We start from the raw sequence: 16,368 nt of genomic DNA on the forward strand, positions 1-16,368 counted from the left end.
GATTATAATGGGACAGGAGTGGAAACAGGGCGAGAAGTTTAGGAAGCGGTCACTAAAGAACAGGCAGGAGAGGAGAGGGGCTTGGGCCAGAGTGGTGATGACCGAGGGAAGTTAAAGGATTTGAGATGTGTTTCGGAGGTTGAACTGGCTGGAATATTCTGGCACCTTATATGTAAGCTGTGAGGGAGAGTGCAGAATCAAGGATGATTCCAACTGGGTGGCTGAAACAAAAAGAGGGAGGCCTGGGGGTGTTACAAGTTTTGGGGTGGGAATCAGAAGTTCAGTTTGAGAATGAGGTTAAGTTTAAAAACTCTGAAAGCCATCAGTGCTTACCCTTGCTCATGAGCCCAAACCAACTGGGCCTTGGAGCAGCATCTCTGAGAGTTCAGATCAGAAATTATATCTCCCAACTAAAGAACATGGATCTAATATTGCCTGGTGCATCTCTAATTCCAAATATGGCTTTCCCCACCTCTGTTGCTTTTTCCTCCCTCTCCTTGGGACTGCTCTGAATGACAGCCTGACTGAATTGAGGTGGCCCAGGCAAGGCCCACACTTCCTTGGGTCAATTTAATAATGGCACACAGCACCCCAGTTATAAGATAGAGACAATCAAAAGCCTTTTGCAGGGCTTCCCTGGTGGTGCAGTGGTTGAGAGTCTGCCTGCCGATGCAGGGGACGCGGGTTCGTGCCCCGGTCCGGGAGGATCCCACGTGCCACGGAGCGGCTGGGTCCGTGAGCCATGGCCGCTGAGCCTGTGCTCCGCAGCGGGAGAGGCCACAGCAGTGAGAGGCCCGCGTACTGCAAAAAAAACAAAAACAAAAAAAAAGTCTTTTGCAAGCTGAAGACTGGGTCTAGCAGCCCATACGGTTGCTCCTTTGTCTTTCCAGCAAGCTGCATGACAGGTTTTACCAGCCTAATTATTTCTCGGTTAATCAATCTAGTCTTCTATCATTTCATCTCTCTGCCCCATTTAAACGCATGGCTTATATTTCACCATCCCCTCCTGCATGCAAAGGAAGTTGCTGCTAGCTTCTTCCCTGTACTACTGATCTTGCCCTTGACTGATATCAGGAGAAAGGAGGCATTTCAAGACAAGGGCAGCTCATCTTCAATTCCAAAGAGCTGGAACTGTCACTCTAATGTGGGTGGACTCTAAAGTTTGGTGCCCCAAAGCACAGAGGAGCCTGCTGACCACGACACAGCCCCACCTTTCACACTATTCACTGGACCTGGAGGGGATGGTACCTGGGTCACAGGGTACCAGACGCACAGGCTCAAAGGCTTCAAAGCCCACAAGGACATGAGTCCATGGCCTAAAAGCACCAATAGAACGGTCAGGACCACACCCTGGCCAGAAAGCAGAGCTCTCTTCCTGCACGATGAGGGCTCCTGGCAGAGCACTTTCTCCTGGGAGCCACGACCCTCCACCTGAACACCAGAAAAGTCTGTCAAGCCACTGGCAGAGGTGTAGCCCCAGGCCAGCAAAGGAGGAAAAACACCTTGTTCTGGGGATCTTCTAACTCTCACTAGAACTGCCCGGTTGGCCCATCTAGCTTAGGCCCCTCCTTGATGAAGCACTTTAATTGTACACTTGCCACCCTGGCTGCCTATTTCTGTGCAATGAACAACTCTGTGGCTCCTCATGGGTTTGGGACTATAAAAAACCATAGGTCAGATCAATCACCAACTGGAAGAGATTTTTTTTTTAAAGTCTGTAAGAGGAAAAAAAAAAAGAATTAGAAGCTTTATTTCAAGTTTGCTTTTTAATTTAAAAAAATGTAGACCTTCAAATTAAAAGTTTTTGCCAACAGGTGGAGAACAGTTAAATTACAGTATGGTCACGCAATAAGTTCCTAAGATGGAAAAAAAATTAAGGACTCTGCTTTTCACAGTACGTTCTGCAGGGAGGAATGCTCAAAATTATATATATATAATTAATTACAATCATGTAGAACATATATGAAACACGGTAATGGCAGAAATACTGTAAGGAAGGGTACCAAACTGTCTACAACTGATACTGTTTGATGGAAAATTGTACTGTTTTCTTTTCTAATCATTTCTACTATTTACCAATATTTTCCTGATAAATTTGCATTCCTATTAAGAGAGACAGAGTTATTTTACTTTTAAAACAAATTAGACATAAATTCTTCTGCTTGCCTGTCAACAGCCTGCTTAAAGAAACAGATATAATTTAAATCTAAATGTTTTAAAATCACGGTCAACAAAAGGTTAAGAGTGCTACGCTACATGAAATCTTATTTCTGTCAATTACACTTAACTGAATCCAGGAAAACTAAACTTGTGGTCAAAACACTGGGATTTTTATATATATATATATATATATATATATATACATCTATGTATATATGTACGTGTATGTATGTACACACATATGTTTTTTACTTTTGAGATAATTGTAGTTTCACGTGAAGTGTTAAGAAATCACACAGAGCGATCTCGTATCCGCTCCCCCCAGTGGAAACATCTTGTATCACACCAGGAAACTGATATTGGCACAATCCACAGACCTTATTCAGATTTCACCAGTTTTACACACACTCATTTGTGTGTGTACACGTATATACACTTGACCCTCGAACAACGCAGAGGTCGAGGCACCAGCCCTCTGCACAGTCGAAAATCCATGTATAACTTACAGTTGGCCTCTGTAACCGTGGCTCTTCCCTATCTGAGATTTCACCTCTGCGGATTCAACCAACTACGGATCATGCGGTTCTATGGTATTTACTATTTTTAAAAATCTGCACATATGTGGACCTGTGCGGTTCAAACCCGTGTTGTTCAAGGGTCAACTCTGTTTAGTCCTATGCAATTTTATCTTATGTGTAGACTCACGCGATCACCCCCACGGTCAAGGCTCAGAACGGCTCCATCACTGTTGCTCCCTTGTACAGCCATAGCCATAGCCACCTACCTCCCCACGCTGCCCTCTAATTCCTGGCAATGGTGATCAACTTCTGGTCAACGAACAATCATTGATCCCCATGTGCAAACCACCATGCCAAGCCCTGGAAGATCTTTTTTTTTTTTTTTTTTTTTACTTTTTAAAACTACTTTGTTGAGTTTTGACTGACATTTGAAACATCATACGTATGGAATGTATACAACTCTATGAGTTTGGGGATAAATACGTGACCATGAAACCATCACTATCATCAAGGCCGTTAACATTTCCATCACCTCCCAAAGTTCCCTCGCACCCCTTTATCATTATTATTGTGTGTGGGATAAGAACACTTAATATAAGATCTACCCTGTAGCCAATTTTATATATACAATACATACTGTTAGCTCCAGGCACCATGCTGTACATTAGATCTCCAGAACTTATCCTGTATAACTGAAACTTTGTACCTTTTTTCTCACACACACACACACAATGTATTTTATTTTTACAAGAGATAGACTGACACCAAGCACTGTAAATGGATGACCGCAACAAAAGCAACACTGATTGCAATTACCACACACGAAACACACTCACACTACGTCATAATATTGACGTTCAATTCCCTGGAGGATCTTGATGCAAATATAAATGACATAAACAGGAAAGCCTAGTGGTTAGGAGTATGGCCGGGAACCAGACCAACCGGGTTCAGACCTTGGGTGTGCCACCTAGCAGCTGTGTGATCTGTGGCAAAGCACTTAAGCTCCCTGTGTCACAGCTCCTTCTTCGATAAAATGGGGCTAACCATAGCACCTTAGAGGGTTGTCGTGAGCATTCAATGAGTTGATATCTGTAGAGCAAGTAGAAAGCGCCTGGCGTGAACAGATGTATGTTAACACATGTAAGAGCTCACCACCCGGTGGAGAACATACAGAGCTCTCATCAGGTCAGCCTGTGTTAGCTGATGTAATATCAAGGTGAGCACGGCACAGTGGGAGGATACAGGAAGGAGCAGTTCCTCCTGGCGGTGGAAAGCTAAGACAGGCTTCACAGGAAAGAGATTATTTGGGTTGGGCTTTCAAGTGTGAGTAAGACTTTAACAGAAATAAAAGGGAAGGGACGAGGTTCCAGGCCTATAAAACAATGTGCTCTGTGGTCCCGAGGCATGAGAAGGCGGGGGCCATTCTGAGAGAGGCCCACAAGATTGGAACGAGAGGACACCACGAGGAGACTAGACGAGGGTCTGTGAGTGGGGTGAGAGGAGAAGGGAAGGACAGCAGCCACAGATGCAGAATGAGGGAAGGCCGGGGCTGGGTTTGGAGCGGCTCTTAAATGCCAGGCTATAGTTAGCATTACAGCTTTGCAATCCTGGAGAAGATCAGAACAGAGCAGAAAGAAGACAGTCTGTCTCCAAAACATGGGTACATCAGGAGGGGATTAGAATGCAAGGGAAAGTACTTTGTAAATTACAGAACACACAAGCAATAGTGATTTATTAGGAGGACGGCCTGATTAAAAACTAGCAGCAGCAACCACGCTGCTTAGACACGGTCACTATTCTTGTCAGATGCATAAAGTCTTGCGAGTCTGGGGCACGGGGATTAGACATGCTCAGGCTCACTCATGCCAGAACCTGTTTTCTCCCCGCCAGGCCAGTTTATGCTCTAGCCAGGTGTTCTGAATGCCCGTCACCTCCAACCAGCCTTTCCCGGGGTTTCCAAAGGAAGCAGCCCTGCAGAGACTTCGGCAACTCCCAGTGTCTCCCCCGTCACTGGCACCCTCATCTCTGTCATGGTGAGCCCACGGCGTTTATCTGATCATCCGGCCAAGGGCCTCCTTCGGGCTCAGGACGTCCTGGTCCCCGAACCTGTGATGAGCTCCGGTTTCCCTTTGCCCTCCCCTGCCTTGGATGGAGCTTCGCCTCCTGGTTGTTTCCTGGGGCCTTTACCTCCCGTGTTTGCTGGGACTGTGATCTCCCAACCCAGGGCCCGTTCAGATTTCTGCCTTTTCACAACCGTATTCTTGCCTCTGGTCCCAGGATTTCCAATGACCTGTTGCTGCCTACTCCCAGGAGTGGCATGTAGGACAAGAATGAATTACCCTGTGTCTCTGCTTTGAAAAATTTTCTCAGTCAACCACCTTCTACTGGTTATTTTTCTCATTATAGAGAGGGAGGGAGGAAGGACAAAGAATCTATTTCACTTGCTTAAACTAATTGTACGGTTGGTTAACTCTACATAGAATGGGAAAAACAAAAGATTAATTATACCCTTTAGTAGCATCAGACCTGTTCCTCTTTGTTGTCATTCTATCCATGAGGAGAAAAAGATGTTGGAATAAATGGCGCTTGCTAAGAGGGTGGAAGTGGTGGTTTATAGTCTGGCTCTGAAAACTAAGGACAACCTCCTCCCCTCCACGCACTGCCCCCACCCCCCAAAATAGTCCTTCCCTCTAAACAAGGTTGGTATATGAACATGCCTTAAGATCACGAAGATGCCATGTACCAAGTCTTAGAAATAAATATTTCCAAGTACCCCTAAAACAGTACCTTTTTGTCCTCCCAATAAAGAGCAGCCCCCCTTCCCTATCTGAAAGATAGCACTCTCCACAGCGTATATAAGTACAATCCCTTTTCAACCAAACACGTCAAGACACCATCCCAAGCCTTCTTAGACCAAATTCACTTGCAGCCACTAAATCAAATTTTCATGTAAATAAAGAAAACGATATCATTTGTAAAAAAAGAAAAAACACACACACAAAACAACAAGGCAAGAATATCAAGACTGAGGAAGGGAGGAAAGAAAGAGAGAAACAAAGAGAAGGAAAGCTTCGATTTCTCTAATGTCAGAGCCCAGGCCCAACAAATTCAATTATTTATGTGTTTAGAAAATGCCAACATCTTCAATTCCTTAAGTCTCAGAGCAAACCCTTTTATACAGTCAGACTCTGTATCTTTCAAAGTTTTATGTAAGGGTGGTGTCCAGTCTATGGGTGATTTGAGTCTTTGCTTTTCTGACCTTCACCCAGGCAGAGGGCAAAGAGACGGCAAGAGGAAATACAACATAAGTGATGGCAGGGAAGGATGATTTATTCTTAATTTAATGAGATAGGATAACCTATTAAGAAATTAATTGTGACCCGCTTTCACTGCGGCAGACACCGCAGTAAAGGACAACAGGTCATCTCCTTCCCCGACAAAGTTCCCCACCATCCACTTGCCCTATTTCCATCCCCGGGGATGGTTTTAGTTGACTTTGTTTCTGCATGAACCCGTGTCCCCTGCATCGGCAGGCGGACTCCCAACCACTGCGCCACCAGGGAAGCCCAGCAAGCCACATTTTAAACAAATTCCCTAGGAAATTCTGATCCAGGGTGTCAACACTCCTTGAAAAACACTAGGTCAAAAGAGACATTAAAACTGGAATACTTGGGTGTGGGAAGCAGGCGAGCTGAGGCTTCAGAGGAAAGAACCAGACCTCAGAAGCCTCCTCTCCTGGTTAGGGAGGTTGGTTTTTATCACACAGGCAGGCAAGGGCCACTTCAGGGTTTAAGCAGGGCTGTGACATGGTAAGAATGCCTCTCCCTTAAACTTCAGCTCAAAGCTCATGTGTCACCCTCTCCAAGAAGGCCTTTCCTGCCCCACCCCCAATCCGAGTCCAGCAGAGCTTCCTGCTCCTCTATGCATCCTTCTAACTCACCACCGACCTCCTTGTATGGATACTGTCCATTTACTTGTGTCACTGTTCTAACCCCCTCTCTGCCAGTAAGCTTGTGCAGGCAGGAAGTGACCTGCTCACAGTGCCCAGCACACGGTAGGTGTCCTGTAAATGTTTAATCAAGCAGACTATTGCATTCCATTTACCGCCATGTCACCACCAAATGATGATGTTCCACAAAGGAAGCGACTTCACTGCCTCCCATTCCTTGCTCACATGGCCTAGAATGCTTCCTTTCTAGCTGAAACTGGGCCCTATTTTTAAACCCCTCATTTATTAAAGGATATTAGTCTTATAGGAGTCAGAATGAAACACCAGGTGCCTGGAATTTTGGTCATGTTGTCAAGGAGTTAACTCGTTTATAATTTTCATATTTCAGAAAGAACTCGTAATATCTTCAAAGTTCATGTGTGTAGGCCAAGCCCCTGAAAGGCATTTAAGGCACAGGGAAACTTACCAATAGGTGATTACAGCAGGAAAGCACGTGGTGTCCAGAGTCTTTTAAAATCCTAAAAGCAAAACACCTGATTTCTATTCTGACCACCCCCCACCCCCAAACCTCCAGCACCAAGCACCTGGTTCAATCTGGCCAGCGCCTCCCACTCAAGGGCAGATGGAAGGAAGAGGCCATGAGGATTTTAAATCCTGAAATTATGTTATAAAGCAGACAAGAAACATTCCAGGAACTGGGAGTCGTAAAGATCACACCTGTGAGATCTCCCTTATGCGACGCTCCTTCATTCTCGGCCAGAAAAACTGATATCAAGTGGGTGGAAACATGAGACAAAACTTTGACGAGCTAGTGCTTTCTCCCGGCTTACCTGCGGCCTCCCGTGCGCGTACAACTGCGTCCCATTCAAGAGGTGTCCACTTCACCCTGCAGCCTGGGTTCTTCCAGCTCGCTTTCATCCTCGAGGACAGCTCCGTGCTCTACGGACCTTCCAATCAGCATGGGGTCTTGGGGGCTCATTAATCCTGAGGCTTGGGGAAACCTCAATGATGCAGCTGGGAGACAGGGAACCCTTGTTAAGGGTTTGGAGCTCCCTTGATAAGTGGCTCCCCAAGTTGCCTTCCACAGGAAGGACTCTGTCTCCAAGGCCAAAGGCGCCACCAAGCCCATTGCCAAGTCCGGCCCAGGGAGCCGGCCACCCTCCCCCAGCCGAACGCCCTGGCCCTCTAGGGCGAGCCTCCCGACCGCGACCCAGTAGGCGGGCTCTCGCCCACGCCCCGCGTGCAGCCCCCACCCACCGGGGAGGGGCCGCAGCGGAGCCCGCACCTGCCCCGGCTTGGGCCTCGGCGGGGGCGGGAAGCGGCGTGGCCCCCGGGCCTCGGCAGTCCGCAGCTGCCCCAGGCACCGCCCTCCCGAGTGCGCCTCGCCGGCGGCGGGGTGAGGGCGGGGGCCCCCCACGCTCGCAGCTCCGCACACCTGCCCGAGCGCGAGGCTTCATTAGGCGGCGCGCAAAAGCAGTCCGGCGGCCGCGTGCTGGAGTCCAGGCAATGGAGCTCAGCTCGGAGCGCGGCCCGGAGCCGCGGGGTGAGTGCGCGGGGTCCTGAGGGGCTGGGGCCCAGCGGCAGGCCGAGGGTAGGGGTTGGAGGGGAGTTGAGAGGGGCTGGACGGGGCGGGGGGCCAGGGAGCCCACCACGCCGCGCCCCCCATCCTTGGCGTTCGGATGAAGGGAAGAAAAGCAGGGCCGTGATTCTTCTGCTCTAGGTTCCCACACCCATCACCTTTCTTACCAGGGCCTATCACCCGGATACGTCGCATTTATTGAGCACCTACTGTGTACCGGGTTTGCTAGGCTACGAGCGCCCCTAAAATGCTGTAAAACCGGTGTGTCCCTCCTTCCCCATTTCACCATCCAGCCTCAGCGCTTCGTGCCGCCATAAAGGCCTGCAAACCCCCTTCACCAGCTTGTACCCTAGGAAACAATCTGACAACGCAAGCGCCTTAGCCCATGACCTACAGCTTTCTTACACATTGTTAGAAAGTCATTCCTTAAGACAGCCTATCTCATGCAACTTTCATTAAAAAAAAAAAAAAAAACTCGCTCTTAGTAGTGAGCATCCTCTTAAAAATGTTCCAGTTTAGTTAGAAATGATAAAGCAGCTCCTTGAGCTGAGACGGTTTGGGATCTGGAGGTTATGAGTAAGTTGGGAGGGGAATGGGGGCGGGGTTGGTGACCCCAAGAAGGACTCTGTCTAGTGGTCAAGAGCATGGCGCTGTGTGAGCTTGGGCAAACCACTCAACTTTGTCATCCACATTTGTCCATATTAGAATGAGCTATAAATATGCCTTCCTCACAAGGATTAAATGCATGCTGGACTAATCTTTGAAAGGTGCCTAGCACAATGCCTGGGACATGGTAAACTCCTGATGAATCAGTCATAGCTCAGAGAAGGACAGACAAGCTTGGAGGATGAGTGCCAGCCAGGTCACTCTTCCTTACCTGTAAAAGGAGGGTGCTCACCTGGGCCCGAGGCCCCTGAGTGAGGTTCTGCTTTGCAGGGAGGGGACGGGGGTGTGCATGAGGGAGAGGAGGGTGGCCGAGGACACAGTGAGTTCTGTGGGAGGTCAGGGTGGACATTCCTGTTAGCTCCTTTGATGTCCTTGCCTGGGCTCCTGGAGACCACTCAGTCCCGCCGCGTCCCTGCTCTGAGCACTGATGCCTGTGTCTGCCGCAGGAACGAGATCCAGTCTGAGAAACAGCACAGTCTCCATTGATTCCTCTCTCTCTTCCCAGAGTCCACTCCAACATTTGTCCTCTAGAAACCCCTGAATAGATGCCTGTCCCTCAAACTCACATTCCAGGTCTCAGGGAGAAAACAGGGAACTCACAGAGAGTAAGTTCCCCCCAAATTAGGATTGCACACCTACTGTCTAGGTACGCGAGCTCAGGCTCCTCGTGGCTGCATCTATTTGCTTTTGCATTTCCAAGCTGTGGGATAATCTAATTTGACCCTCACAGTAGCAGAGTTAGGAAGGTACGCCTGGAATGATTACCCCATTTGATAAGTGGACAAATTAAAGCTTCAGATCAAACAGAACACCCGTTGCAGACCAGGAAAGCAGCACGCCCTCCTGGTCCAGGCTGTTCCTTCTCCCGAGCTAAGGTCAGCGGGTGCTGGCTCTCCACAGGTCAGGAGGGCGGAGACAAGCCCCCGGCTGCCAGGCTAGAGGAGGAGGAACCCCTGCAGAGTTCAGCCCCCCACACTCGGGAAGCCCCAAGTGAGGACGTGCCCCTCTCCTGCGCTGCTCCCGGGGAGAAGCAGCCATCAGAGGCCCCTGGAGAAGTAGCTGGGGCTGGTGCTGGGAGAGCCTGCCAGCGCCAGGGCTCAGGGGCTCTCCGCAAAGACAGAGCCCTGGGCCCGCCTAGACCCCAGCCTCAGGGGGAAGGGCATCCTCTCCCGGTGAGAGAGGGGAAGCTGGGGAAGAGGCCCTACTCTCCAGCCGCCGGTAAGCAGAAAAAGCCTAACGCTGTGGGTCTGGACTCCACGGCATCTCCCAGTGTCGCTAACCCAGCCCGGGCCACGTACAACCCAGTGCCTTGTGGGTCAGGCCGGGGCTCCTGCCATCTGGCCAACCTCCTCAGCACGTTGGCCCAGAACAGCCAAAACACAGACCAGAAGAAGTCCCCGGATGTGACCTGCCAAGGCCGGAAAAAGACGCGGACTCTATACCGCTCTGGTAAGTCCCTGAAGGCGAGCGGAAACCTAGGGGACCTGGCCTCATCTCTGGGAAAGCTGGGCTCAACAGAGCATGCAGCAGCCCCAGGAGAGAGGAGTGTGGTTTGTTTGTACATCACCTTGGCCGGGTCCTCTCTTGACCTGTGCAGGCCATGACCTCTGACCTCAGAGGGAAAGGTTGGGTTTTCTCATCAGAATATGAAATTGGGCCCAGGGTAGAAGGGGCAGGAAAGTAAACACCACACAGTTCCCTGCCACAAAGCCTGAGAGACAGGAGGCCCCAGCCCAATGGGGAGCTTAGTCGCAGGGCTCTGGGAGGCCCTCGGGTTGGGGACAGCGGTCCCCTCTGGAGGGCATCTGTTTTTCTCCTCTGCTTCCGCATCACTGGTGTTCATCCTCAAGCCAGTGTTTTCTTCTTCCAGACCAGCTGGAGGAGCTAGAAAAGCTCTTCCAAGAAGACCACTATCCGGACAGCGATAAGCGCCGGGAGATTGCCCAGACGGTGGGAGTCACCCCGCAACGCATCATGGTAAGGGCACTGGCCCTCGGTCTCGGGGTGGAGGAGAACCCACGCGCCGGCCCTCTGGGAGAGCCAAACAAGTACTCAGCACCTCCCGGACAGGGGCTGGGGTGAGGCCTCAGATGGGGCTGTGTTCTTGCCTGTTTCCGCGCTGCCACAGCCTTAGAATATGAGAAGAGGAAAGTACCTCAGAGGCCATCTCGATGAACCTTTCCCTGCCAATCTGAGCGCTGCAGTGACCTCCTGCAGTCACGGAGACATCATGGGACAGCAGGACTGAGCCTCAGGCTCTACCCTGTTTCTCAAGCTCTTCGGGTGTCTCTCCCCTACAGGTGTGGTTCCAGAATCGCCGGGCAAAGTGGCGAAAAGTGGAGAAAATGACTGGGAAGGAGAGCACGGACGCTACTGCTGGCCCTGCCCTCAGCCCCACCAGCAGTCAGTGCAGGTAAGACTTTCTCCTCTTCCTGGCCCATCCCCGTGGGCAGGAACTGGGGGCTAAGCTGGGATCCTGGGCTCTAGGGGGAGAAGGGACTGGAAGGCTGGGCATAGGGAGTTGTTGGCTAATAGAGGGATTTTGACTGCATGAGGTTGGGAAGTTGCCCAGTGCCTTGTAGGAGGCACAGTTTGGAAATCTGGGTCCCTTTCCCTACACTGAAGCCCCAGTCTGAATCCAGGGACTGCCCGAGCTACAGTCTTCGCTCATCTCCCTCTAGTTCTGCAGCCGGACCGCCACCTGCTGTGCCCGTGGACCGGGAGCCTGGGACCTTTGCTCAGGAGTCCCCGCTGGATCCCCTTCCAGGTGAGCTGACCACCTTCCGAGGGTTGTCTGGGGAATACAGCGGCGCAGAAGACAGCAGAGTCAAAGGGCTGTTTCTTGAAAGACCTGGGAGTGGCCGGAGCTCCCCACGGTTTCGTTCAGGGGGACCCGGGCTTTGTGCACTTGGACCACACCCAGCGCTGCCAAGGCTGCCCCCCACTTTCGTACTCTTACAACCCCCCTTTGACCTCTGTTCCTAGAGCCCCCCGTGCTGCTGACATCTGACCAGACTCTGGCCCCGACCCAACAGAGTGAGGGTGCCCAGAGGGTGGAAGTGACCCCACCACTCTTCAGCCCCCCACCTGTCCGAAGAGCCAACCTTCCTTTCCCCCTCGGCCCCGTGCACACCTCCCAGCTGATGTCTTTGCTGCTGGATACCCCAGGCAACGAGAGCAGCCGCAAGGATGGCCCTTGTGGGTCGTGGGGGACAAGGTACGCAACCTAATGGCGGTGGTACTTGACTTATCCTGGGGGGAGTTACGGGAGGAGGAAAGATAGATGGAGCTTGGGAGCGGGGAGGGTGACTGAGAGAAGCAAGGAGTAGTAAACGTGGTGAGGATTAAAAGGGTAAGTGGATTGGGGTGCGAAGGATCTAGGACATCACAGCAGTAGCGCAGGAACAAGGATGAGAAGCTAGAGCAGGAGAAAGAACAGGAGGCGGCAGGTCTGGGGTCGTGGGGATGGGGGAGGGGAGCCTCGCTGCATGGTAGGAATGGGGCCGCCCCCCGAGCCGCACAAAATACTCCTCTGGGGGATTCCCTGGTGGCGCAGTGGTTGGGAGTCTGCCTGCCGATGCAGGGGACACGGGTTCGTGCCCCGGTCCGGGAAGATCCCACATGTCGCGGAGCTGCTGGGCCCGTGAGCCATGGCCGCTGAGCCTGCGCGTGTGGAGCCTTTGCTCCGCAACGGCAGTGAGAGGCCCGCGTACCGCAAAAAAAAAAAAAAATACTCCTCTGTCTCTCTCAGCGTCACGCCACCCCCCGCCTGCTCGTACTTGGAGGAGCTGGAACCCCAGGAATATCAACCCAGCAGCCAGCCAGGACCGTTCCAGTTCTCCCAGGCTCCACAGAGCCAGCTTTTCCAGCACCCCCAGCCCCAGTTTCCATACCTGCACCCCTTCCCCTTCCACATGCCCAGCTCCCTGACCCCTCCACTGCTGGAAGACTCTCTGTCTGCATTGTCCTATGGCCCCAGCGGGGGCACATCCCAGGGCTACTTCCCGGGCCCTCCGTCAGGGCAGATCCTGCTGCAGCCACCCGCTGGGAACATGGGTGAGTCGGGGCTGGAACAGAAAGGGACCTTTGGTGACTGAGGACGGTGAGAAGGGAGAGAGCCTCGTGAGCTGGAGGGAAGGCATGGGGTGAGTGAATCACTGTTACTTAAAGAAAGCCCGACTGTCCTTATGAAGCTCTCCTTCCTCCAGTTTCTCGGAGGTTTCAGAGCAGAGTAAGACTCAGCAAGAGAGCTTTGGAGTGAGGAGACGCAAAGTTTACAGTCCAGCTCAGCTCTGGGCTCTCCTGAGGTTCCTGGATTCTGAAACGGGGATAATATTCCCATATCTTAGAGGGCTTGCTGAAGAGGAACCACAGGCGTGGAATACTTGGCACGAGATAGGTGGGAGCTGATGTGCGTATCTGATGGGCCACCTGGACCCTGAAATCCTGGAAGTGACCATCTTAGGAGGACTCAGTTCCAGCAGAAGGGGAAGAAAGATGCTGGTTCCCAGTCTCCTGCCTGTGCGAGAGGGCACTCACTCGGCCTGACCTACGGTCCACTTTGTGTCACTGTTACCCAGATGTAGGACCTCGAGACAGGAGCCTGCCTGGTCCTGAGGGGAGACTCGCTCCAGGGTCCTAACCCGTGTTTCTGTGGAGCAGGGAGGGGACTCTGTCACAGAACACGTTGAACGTGGTTGGTACCCGTCATCCTACTTACTCTTTGTTTTGCTTTTTGATCCCACAGGTACAGTCCCCTGGAATGACCCCTGCTTGCCAGACCTGCCCTTCCCCAGTTCCTTCTGTCCACCAGCTCTGGGGGGCCCCCCGGGAGGGGACGGCTACTTCCTGGATCTGTTTGCAGCCCCTTGTGCTCAGGCTTCGAGCAGGCAGTCTTCTCCAGGCCTCACCCGGCTTCCTGAAGGGACCAGGCCCGGCGTGGAGCCCCTACTCAGCAAGGCCCAAGAGGAGCTGCCCGCCGCTGCTGTGGAGCTGCCCTCAGCCCCCGAGGAGGGCCGAGAGGAAGACCAGACCAGCCATGGCCCCTAGTGCTGGGGCCGAGGAGTGAAGAGGCCCCCCTGCTGGGGAGGGTCGGGATGCCCCAGAGTAGACGGCGGGTGAAGTGTTAGGAAAGAGCGGAGTCTATGGATGGGGGTGGAAGTAGGGCATTTCCCCCTTTGTGGACTCATCTTTCTGGACACTGATTTGGGAAGGAAGAGGCCTGGCCCTGCCCTTTTCCCCACACCTCTGGATGGTGGCCCTGAAGAAAGAGGGTGGCCTGTGTCACCTCCGAAGTTTGTATCCGTTTGTTTTCTTGCCTCGCTACGCAGATGAGCCACAGTGTCCGCTGTAAGCAGTAAACTAGTCTACCCTTGGGTTTCTCTCTGTAATGACGCGTCTCCCCTCTCACGCCAGTGAAGAGCACCGTGCTCGTCACTGCTTTCCACTCGGCTGACCAGCTGTGTCCCGGGCGGCCCACGTGAGGTCCCCGCCATGGGGCAGGATCCCGTGGAGGCTGGCATCCTCCCGTCTCCTGCTGGGGGAGGAATTGGGCCTCTTGGACTGCGTCTTTGCTCCTGCCATTAAACCATGTTCTAGCCCCAAACCCAGAACCGAGCCTGAGCAAAGCTGAGCCCCAGCCCTTCTCTGGAATTAGGGCCCTGCAGGGATAGGATTACCGAGAGAAGCGCCAGGCTATTTAGGTTAAGCCTCTAGAATTGTGAACCATGACTGATATTTCCAGTGGTCTTTTTTTCTGGAGTGGGGGGGGGGCGGGGGAGGGAATGAGGGGCCATGGCTAGTCTGGTCTTCCTCTCGGACCACCTCACTGTGCATTTGACGAGTGTACATCGGGTGCCATCCTGGACCTCCAATGCTACGATCATTGGAAAATACACAATTTTTTTTTAAACATGTATTACAAGCAATTATTAACTTAAATCCATCGTACTAGTTCTAGCGTCATGGCTCATGAGAACTGAAAAGGAAAAGTATTTAGAAATGGAGAAGTGTCTTAGCTACACAAACGCATGTCCGGGTATCTGTGTAGGGTTTTAAAGACCAACAGTATTTAGTAACTTTGCACTAGTATTCTACAGCCACGCAAGGATCCTAGTAGCCTTAATTTAGGGATTGCAACATATACACTGAAATAGTGTCTTATATTGTGATGTAGCTAGGTCTTTTAAAATACACATCTCTCTTTTGTTTTCACATTTTGTCTCATGACGCCCATGAAATGAGCAGCCTAAAAACAGACGTAAGGGGAAAAGATTCTTCTATGTAAGGGGTAAAAACAACAACTCTTCAGTTCCGTGCTGTTCCTCCTCTCTTGCCATCAGTCACCACGGCATACTGCTGTTTTCAAAGCCCTACAAGGAGGCTGGATATTTTCTCCTCCAGATCTTAACTGATTTAGGTTCCTGCCACTCCGATAAGTAACGCCTGGTATGCATAGCAAAACAGTAGATATCTAAAGCCAAGAGTTTAAGGGTGAAGGGCTTTAAGATCTGTGCTTATATGCAACAATTAGCTTTAAAGTGTTAGGCAATCTAATAGTATACTGAAAACAAAATAAGTTCATTGAGAATGAATGATAGACCAAGCAAACAGAAAATGGTGAAAACTTCTTAGAAGCATAGAATCCTAAGCTGACAAGTCCAACCACCTGGCAAATGCAGGAATGATCTCTATACCACCACTGATGGAGGATCATTCAGTCTTGATTTTCTAGGGGGGCTGCAAAGGAGGGGGTGGCTAGCTCCTTTACACAAGAGCCTACAGAATGTTTGAAAGCTTTAATTATTATTAAGTTCTCTCTTCTACTAGGAGGAAGTCAATATCGTTTAACTGATAAGAGTTTTGCTTTCCACGTGCTACAAAGAATAAACCTAATATCACAAAATCTGAGGACTGTATGTCATTCCTCAGAGCCCTGGCCTCGAGTGGCCCAGTTTCACTCTTTACCACCTTAAATTCCTCTCTTCAAATGAATATGAGTTTGTGGATGTTCCTTTTAAGAGTGGTGCCAATGGGACAGGATCGAAAACTCAGAGATAAACTCATGCACCTATAGTCAATTAACCTATGACAAAGGAGGCAAGAATATACAATGGAGAAAAGATAGTCTCTTCAATAAGTGGTGCTGGGAACACTGGACAGCTACGTGTAAAAGAATGAAATTTGAACACTCCCTAACACCATACACAAAAATAAACTCAAAATGGGGACTTCCCTGGTGGTCCAGTGGTTAAGAATCTAACTTCCAATGCAGGGGACGTGGGTTTGATTCCTGGTCAGGGAACTAAGATCCCACATGCGATGGGGCAACTAAGCCCACGTGCTCTAGAGCCTGTGCACCACAACTAGAGGGCCCGAGTGCCACAACTACTGAGCCCCTGTGCTCTAGAGCCCACGTGCCACAACTAGAGAGAAGCTTGTGCTGTGCAAAAAAGATCCTGCATGCCACAGCAAAGACCCAATGCAGCCAAATA

The 16,368-nt window shown here is 51.1% G+C and overlaps 1 protein-coding gene and 1 long non-coding RNA gene across 2 annotated transcripts; both read left to right on the forward strand.

Annotated features, from left to right (window-relative positions):
* Positions 1-3,452: 3,452 nt before the first annotated feature.
* Positions 3,453-4,714, forward strand: LOC149748345 (uncharacterized). Its single transcript, XR_016394260.1, has 2 exons — positions 3,453-4,165; positions 4,572-4,714. It is a non-coding gene; the product is annotated as an uncharacterized LOC149748345 (long non-coding RNA).
* NOBOX (NOBOX oogenesis homeobox) lies at positions 4,712-14,481 on the forward strand. The gene is made up of 9 exons (XM_089917965.1): positions 4,712-4,888; positions 7,820-8,173; positions 9,652-10,324; positions 10,746-10,852; positions 11,176-11,288; positions 11,557-11,642; positions 11,861-12,092; positions 12,627-12,931; positions 13,623-14,481. The coding sequence occupies exons 1-9, from the start codon at positions 4,712-4,714 to the stop codon at positions 13,922-13,924; spliced, it is 2,349 nt and encodes a 782-aa protein (XP_089774091.1). The 3' UTR covers positions 13,925-14,481.
* Positions 14,482-16,368: the final 1,887 nt, after the last annotated feature.

Source organism: Delphinapterus leucas, chromosome 9 (assembly GCF_059928025.1).
Source record: "Delphinapterus leucas isolate spDelLeu-1000000601 "Yukka" chromosome 9, BTC_Dleu_Yukka2, whole genome shotgun sequence".
NCBI classification, from domain to species: Eukaryota; Metazoa; Chordata; class Mammalia; order Artiodactyla; family Monodontidae; genus Delphinapterus; species Delphinapterus leucas.